General features: G+C 36.8%; 1 protein-coding gene across 1 annotated transcript in view; it reads right to left on the bottom strand.

Moving 5' to 3' along the window:
* Window positions 1–8,734, bottom strand: part of MLIP (muscular LMNA-interacting protein) — a 346,096-nt gene that overhangs the window by 92,165 nt on the left and 245,197 nt on the right. The window contains exon 9 of the mRNA XM_006835775.1: window positions 2,348–2,392. Within this exon, the coding sequence (XP_006835838.1) occupies window positions 2,348–2,392 (45 nt within the window). The remainder of the gene's footprint in view (window positions 1–2,347; window positions 2,393–8,734) is intronic.

Here is an 8,734-nt window from a genome sequence, read left to right as displayed (position 1 = left end):
GCACCTCACAACAACAATATATATATATATATATATATATACATAATACATATATATACAGCATTAAGTAAAATATATTATTAAAATTAATGCTACTGTTTCCATTTACTTTAAAAATAATACTTTATTTTACTTTTGTTTGTAATTGTTGAGAATCTGCACAATAAAACAAACACCAGTTCTACAACTTCTACATATAAAATTCATTGGCATTGATCACATTCTTCCAGGTGTACAACCTTCTCACCTTCCTTTGCCAAGGTAATCCTTCTCCATTAACATGAACTCACAGCCCTCCCTCAATTTTCTGCCTAATCTTTTGAGTTGCTACTGTTAAATTGATCCCATTTGATAGATCTTAAAATAGCACAATGTTCAAGGCAGATATTCTCTACAAGTTAAGTGGCTTTAGTTTTAAGATTTCAAGGGGTATTTTTGGTTTAAGGTTTAAAGGCTGTCTCTTGGCAATAGTTCCAGGGATTCATCTGGTCTCTTGTTGTTAAGTGTCATCCAGATATTTCTTACTCTTGTGACCCTGTATAGAGTATTCAAGGAGCAGCTGGTGGGTTTGAACTGCCGACATTGTGGTTCAAAGTCCAGTGCTGATCTTAAAGCACCACACCAAGAGTCCCATCTAACCTCTATGCCTTCATAAAATCTGTAGTCCACGAGAATTTGAAATTCTCTCATGCATTTTGCCTCCTTTCATAGCATGTTGTTGTTGTCAGGTGCCATCGAGTCGGAACCGACTCATAGCAACCCTATGTACAGCAGAACGAAACAATGTCCAATCCTGGGCCAACCTCACTGCCGCCACCACACTTGACGCCATCAATGATGCCACCTGGCTGATCCATCTCATTGGAGGTCTTCCTCTTTTTCTCTGACCCTCCATCTTACCCAGCATGACATCCTCCTCCAGTGACTGCTCCCTCCTGACAATATGTCCAAAGTATGAGACACGAAGTCTAGCCATCTTGGCCACCAAGAAGCACTCTGGCTGCATTTCTTCCAAAACAGATCTATTGGTTCTTTTGGAAGTGCATGGCACTTTTAGTATTCTCCTCCAACACCACAATTCAAAGGCATCAATTCTTCTATGATCTTCCTTATTCACTGTCCAGCTTTCGCATCCATATGAGGTTATTGAAAATATCATGGTTTGGGTCAGGACCTTAGTCCTCAAGGTGACATCTTTGCTCTTCAATACTTTAAACAAGTTCCTGTGCAGCAGATTTGCCTAATGCAATACGTCTTCTGATCTGTTGAATGCTGCTTCCGCAAATGTTGATAAAGTCCTTGACAACTTCAATCTTTTCTTTGTTGTTAAGAATGTTGTTTATTGGTCCAGTGGTGAGGATTTTTGTTTTCTTGACATTGAGATGTAATCCATACCGAAGGCTGTGTTCCTTGATCTTCATCAGTAAATGTTTCAAGTCCTCTTCACTTTCAGCAAGCAAGGTTGTATTATCTGCATATCACAGGTTGTTAATGAGTCTTCCTCCAATTCTGATGCCGCGTTTTTCTTCATAGAACCCAGCTTCTCAGATTATTTGCTCAGCATACAGGTTGAATAAGTATGATGAAAGAACACAACCTTGTCGCACACCATTCCCAATTTTAAAACATTCAGGGTTCCCATGCTCTGTTCGAACAACTGCTTCTTGGTCCAGGTATAGATTTCTCAGAAGCACAATTAAGTGTTCTGGAATACTCATACTTCTCAATGTTGTCCATAGCTTGTCATGATCCACACAATCTAAAGCCTTTGCGTAGACAATAAAGCATAGTTAAACATCTTTCTGATATTCTGTGCTTTCAGCCAAGATCCATCGGACATCAGCAATGATATCTCATAGCATATCCAGTTACAAACAAAAATGTTGCTGTCATTTTCTGTTGTTATTTTGGCAAGATAATGGCAAAACAACTTTTGGCTATGAATACAGGACATCAAACACATTGCTTTGGAAGGGAAAAAAATCATTACCAAACAATCATTTTGTCTTTTTAATGTTTCAAATTGCTTTATAGAAATGTTCATTCATGAAAACAGCCATCATGGAGATCTTTTAAAGCACCAGTAAATTTTTATTAGACAGGTTGTTGTTGTTAAGTGACATTGAGTCAGTTCCAAATCATAGCAATATAGGGTTTCTAAGGAACAGCTAGTGGTTTTGAACTGACAACCTGTGGTTCACAGACCAATGCTGATGTTACAGCTCCATACCAATAATCAGGCAAATCAATTTAAATATAGTAAATATATTCTTTTTTCCATGTTGCTCAGATAAAACCATTTGAGTCATCAAAATTTTCTGAGTAGACTTAGAAAGAGGATACATACCAGTTGACTCTCAGATACTGTAGAAGATGGTGAGGCGAGATTGGCCTGCAAAATATAAACATTACATTCATTAAATGCAATTCATACTGTAGTAAAGTAGTATATCTATGTTTTAAAGTAAGGATTCTTCATAGCAAATTGTTTAAACTACTCAGCTGCTAACCAAAAGAATATTGTTGCTGTTGTTAAGTGCCATTGAGTTGGTTCCAAGTCATAGTGACTCTATATAGAGTTTCAAAGGAGCGACTGGTAAGTTTGAACCTTCAACCTTGTGGTTCAAACCAACTTTATGGTCCAGTGCCACACCAGGACTCCAATCAATAGAGTAGTGGTTCAAATCCACCAGTCACTCCATGGTAGAAAGATGTGACAGTCTTCTGTAAAAATTTACAATCTTGGAAAAAGCCTATGGGATAGATCTACATTAGGATTGCTTAGAGTTGGAATGAACTTGACAGAAGTGCATATGTTTTAAATTATTCTGAAGTTCTTTTATTATTAATCAAAAATTGGGGTTTTGAAAGGATGTTGTTGTTGGTAAGTGTCCTTGAGTGGAGTCAGACAGGACTCACAGGGACCCTATAAATGGTTTCCAAGGAGCAACTACTACATTTGAACCACTAACTTTGCATTTGCAGTCTAGTGCTTAACCTATAGTGCTACACCAGCACTCCTTAAAAAAGGATAGGAAAGCATGAAGAAAAGGTAAAATATCAGTATGCAAACAAATATTTTGTAGTTAACTTTTTGTTTTTCCAGAACTTGTCTCAAATTCTTTCCTTATCATTGGTTTTGGATTATGATATGTTTTGATTATGATATGTCTTGGTGATTTTCTTGTGGCTTTGTCTGTCTTGTCCTGGTGTAGTTCTGTGGGCTAATGCACTGAACTGCAAAATTGGTTTGAACTACAAGGTCAGTGTCTTTCATGATATTAGAAATTTTTTCTCCCAACTGCTCTACGAGATTTTCTCTGTGCTTTTTTTATTTTTTTTACTCTTCCTGTTCTTGAATTCTGATAAAATGTAAGTTATTCCTCTTGATTGTGTCCCATATAATTCTTAGGCTTTCTTAAGACTTTTTTGTTCTTTTCCTTGATTGTTCCTCTAACAGATCAAAATTGAAAAATTTGCCTTAAAGCTCACTAATTTGACCTTTCATTGATTCAGTTCTACTCCTTTGCCAATTCAGTGTTTATCTATTTCTGAGATCTTAATATTAATCTTCTATATTTCTCTTTATTGTTTTTGTATGACTTCTAATTTTTTAGTTCTTTTGTCAATTTGTTCTTTTGTCAATTTGTTCTTGTAATTTTTTTTTTAATTCTTCTAAAGTTTTGCCTTCTTTTTCCTTGATTCTGTCTACAGCATTCACAATCTTGCTCTATCCAATTTTGTTGTTGTTATGTGCCATCGAGTCAGTTCTGACTCACAGAGACCCTGTGTAGGGTTTCCAAGGAGCAGCTAGTGAGTTTGAACAATAGACCTTGCAGTTCAAACTGACCTTGAGATAAAGCACTTATCCTATGACATCAATCCATTAGTGGTACCTACATATTATTCTTTTAAATTCTTTATTTGGTATTTTGAGTGCAATTTTTTCCCCCAGAAAATTCTTCCAGGTCCATACATTAGTCATTTGTTTGAGACACTCTATCTTGATCTTCATGGGAATTGACACTGTCTGCTTTCTACAAGACCTGTAGTGTGTATTTGTATTTAATTAATGATTGGACATTGGTGTGTTCTTAGATACTCAGCACCTATCTCTTGATGGTGTAAAAGAATGTGAGCGTGTGCACAGTTCTCTATTCAGTGTTCATGTAGAACAGCACAACTATTTTTGAATTATTGCAATTATAATGTAATAATTAAATCATTCCTATGCATTTTTATTTCATTCACATAATAGTTCAGTGACATTTTAAATTATGCTTTTACTCTAATTTTTTCTATCATAACTATCACAAAAGTATTACCACAAGTATTAACGAAAAATTAATCAAGGTTTCATATTTCATTCTTTGTATACTTCATATTCCAATTAAATGTAAAAGCATTGCTCAACATTTATGTTAACTTAAGGAGCTCTGATAGCACAGTGGTTACGAATCAGGCTGTTATCCTCAGAGTCAGCAGTTTGAAACTACCAGCTGTTCCACAGGAGAAAGATGAGGCTTTCTGCTCCCGTAAAGATTTGCAGCCTCAGAAACTCTGTGCAGGGTTGCTATGAGTCGGAACCAACCAACTCCATGGCCCATAACAACAACAACAATATAACAAATTGGTAATATATATATATATATATACATGTATTTCTCATTTAAGTATATTTATTTAAAAAGGAAAACAAATTTTTCATGATTTGAAAAATGGAAATTATTTCTTTTTAAAAATTGTTTTGAAATGTGGTTAAGAGTCTTTCCTCATCCTTGGCTTATATATTTTAATCCATTCATCTGAACTTGATTTTCTCTTACTGAAGTAAATGCTTTGGTGGTTTTTCCTTATTTTAGCTCACTTTGAAATGTTGTTATTTAACCTCATTTTTGAATGTCATGACTCATCTGTCCGTTTGTGGTACTGTGGAGGCTTGTGTGTTGCTTTGATGCTGGAAGCTAAGTTCTCACTCACATATGCCAAGGTAACTAAAAAACAAGCATGGTTATGGTCACCCATTTTAGACAGGTTTCAGTGGAGCTTCCAGACTACAATAGACTAGGAAGAAAGAGAGGCAAACTACTTCTGAATGTTTACACACAGAAAACCTCAGAATAGCAGCAGAGCATTGTCAGAATAGTGCTGGGAAATAAACCCCTCAGGTTGCAAAGCATTCAAAATACAACTAGGTAAGAGCTGACTCCTCAAACTAGACTTGACCATAATGACATGAATGAAGCAATGTTTCCTAGACTTGATGGGGCATAACTCAAAATGAGGAAAAACACCTGCAAACATTCATTAATAAATAGAATGTGGAATGTACATTTGAAACTAGGAAAACTGGAGGTTGCCAAAAAAGAAAAAGAATGCATAACTATTGATACTCTAAGCAATAGTGAGCTGAACTGGACAGGTATTGGCCATATTGAACCAGACAGACATATGGTTTACTATGCTGAGAAGGTCAAATTAAAAAGAAACGGTGTTGTATTCATCATCAAAAAGAACATTTCACCTGGAGCGGCTAGAAGAACAGAAGATACTTCTTGAAAGAAAGACCAACAGGAAAAATACAAAACCATAATGGCAGTACAACTGACTACTACAAGAACAAGTAAGTTGCTCACCCAGGAGACATCAAGGCAAGTGGTTGGGTCCCCTCAGGGAAAACCCCCTTCCAAAACTCAATGGGAATACACGAGCAGACATACGCTCTGACTGGTGACCACGCTGGTCACTGATAAGAGGAATTGAGGGAAAAACAGCAATGAAGCTGCAAGCTAAGCCTTACCACATTCAATAGAATCCTATGAACCCAGGTGGAAACCTCATTACCAGCAATATAGCAAGACCTGGGGACTTCTGGGCCCAGAGTCAGTGACATTGCCACAGAGGACTAGAGTGGAGAGTGAAGCATCCAGCTGATAAGAAGAGAGGGCATAGGCACAAGAACACCCATACTTGCAGATAATACCCACTTGACCTAGCTTCAATGGCTGGATGATCAGAACTCAACTAGAAGAAGAAAGAAAAGGAAAAAAAGAGTAATCTGATACAATTTGATGAACTTGACATACACCTATGGATGCAGTAGCTCAAAAGAGGGAACAAATATTTACAGCGAGGATCATCCCCACCCCTTCCATACACAGGGTAGACAGGGATGGGCAACTTGGACATTAACTACCCAAAATGTGAGGGGGCTACAAAGGCAAGAAGTGACTGGCTTACAAACTTTCAAGAGGGAGCCTAGATCCAGAGGTTGTGGCGGAAGGTAGAATCTCCACTGACTAGTCTCCAATCTATCTGGGTGGGGCTGATGAAAGGAGATGGGGATAACACTCATGTGGCACAATAGTGAATAATTGTTATCATGACTGATTTTAAGTGTTGGCAATGTAAAGATAGACATTTTGTAGCAAAATGAGCAGAGTGATTGACTTTCCAGTCAATCAAGGGAGAAGAGCGGAGTGCAGGACCCTACCCAGAGAAATAAACAGTGATGCCAGAGATGGAGGCAGAGATGATGATGTGGAGAGATGGAGTGACTGGGGACTCTAGACCCAGAGAGGGAGAGGGGATATACCATTTGGTTGGTTGATGATGCATGGAGGGGATTGTAACCATGGCAATGAAATGATATATGATAGGATGAATGTAAAGCTGATGTTCTCCCATGTACAGTATCACATAATTCACAATAAAACATTAAAAAAAAATTTCAAGATCTATCTTGAACTACAATGCTGTATGTGATAGGATAATAGCCATACACCTAAAAGAAAGTCCAGTCAAAGCCATTACTATTCAAATTTATATACCAACCACTAAAGCCAATAGTGACAAAAATTGAAGAATTCCACTAACTTGTTCACACTGAAACTGATCAAACACGCAATCAAGATGCAGTGATTATTACTGGTGATTGGGATGGAAAACTTGGAAACAAAGTAGAAGGATCAATAGTTGGAAAACATGGCCTTGGTGATAGAAAAGATGCTGGTGGTTACGTGATAGAATTTTTCAAGATCAATGACTTATTCATTGCAAACACCTTTGTTAAACAACATAAAAGCAACTATACACATGGATCCCATCAGATAGAATGCACAGAATTCACACTGACTACAACTGGGAAGAGAATGGTGGAGAAGTTCAATGTCATCAGCCAAAATAAAACCAGGGACAACCGTGGAACAGACCATCAATTGCTCATTTGCAAGGCCAGGCTGAAGTTGAATAATACTTAAACAAGTTCACAAGAGCCATAACATGATCTTGAATATATCCACCAAAATTTGAATATCATATCAAGAACAGATTTGATGCTATAGACACTAAAAACCAAAGACCAGATGAGTTGTGGGATGACATCAAGAACATTATACAGAAAGAATGCAAAAGCTCATTAAGATGGCAGGAGAGAAAAAAAAAAAAAAGGATGTTATATATACTCTGAAACTTGCTACTGAGAGTAGAGAAGCTAAAGCAAATAGAAGAAATGAGGAAGCAGGAAAGCTGAACAGAAAATTTGAAAGGACATATCTAGAAGACAAAGAAAAGTATAATGAGATGTACAAACGCTTGAAGTTAGAAACCCAAAAGGGAAGAACGTGCTCAGCATTTCTCAAGCTGAAAGAGTTGAATAAAATGGGCAAAATGTTTAATGATATAGAAAGCATCAAAAGAACATGGAAGGAATACACAAATTCATTGTAGCAAGTAGTTCAAGTTGAAAAGAATGCATTGTAGAAATCAAGACTTCAGGAGTTGACAGAATACAAATTGAAATCTTTCAAAAACTGATACAGCATCGGAAGTTTTCATTCATCTATGCCAAGAAATTTGGAAGATGTTTACAGACCAACTGATTGCAAGAGATCCATATGTGTGCCCATTCCAAAGAGAGGTGACTCAGTGGAATGCAGAAGTCATTGAACAATATAATTAATATCACATGCAAGTAAATTTTTGCTGAAGATAATTTTTAAATGGTTGCAAGAGGGAACTGCCAGAAATTCAAGCTAGTTTTTAAAAGGACATGGTACTAGTGCTACCATTGTTGACATCAGATGAATCTTGCCTGAAATCAGAGAATACCAGAAATATGTTTACTTGTGCTTTTAGGACTATGCAAAGGCTTTTGACTGTGCAGATCATAGCAAGCTATGGATACGTTTACAAAGAATGGGTATTCCAGAAAACTTATTTGTGCTCATAAGGAATTTGTACATAGACCAAGAGGGAGTCATTCAAACAGAATAAGGGGATATTGAATAGTTTAAAATCAAGAAAGGTTTGTACCATGTTTGTTGTATCTTTCCACCATACTTATTCAGTCTTATGTTGAGCAAATAATCTGAGAAACTAGAGTATAGGAAGACAAATGTGGCATCAAGATTGGAGGAAGACTTGTTAACAACCTGAGATGTGCAGACAATACAACATAGCTTGCTAGAAGCAAAGAGGACTTAAAATATTTACTGATGACTATAGCTTCGATAGAATGATGCAGAAAGCATCAGGTGAAAATGAAAGGAATACTCAGAGTCACTGTACCAAAAGGAAATGGTTAATGTTCAACTGTTTCAAGAGGTAGCATATGATCAAGAGCCAATGATACTAAAGGAGAAAATTCAAGGTTCATTGAAGGAATTGGCAAAGAATAAGGCACCAGGAATTGATGGAATAAAAACTGAAATCTTTTAAGAAAGTGAGGCAGCAC

This window comes from Chrysochloris asiatica, unplaced genomic scaffold (assembly GCF_000296735.1).
Source record: "Chrysochloris asiatica unplaced genomic scaffold, ChrAsi1.0 scaffold00019, whole genome shotgun sequence".
Lineage (NCBI taxonomy): Eukaryota > Metazoa > Chordata > Mammalia > Afrosoricida > Chrysochloridae > Chrysochloris > Chrysochloris asiatica.
This window is presented reverse-complemented; position numbering and strand designations above follow the sequence as displayed.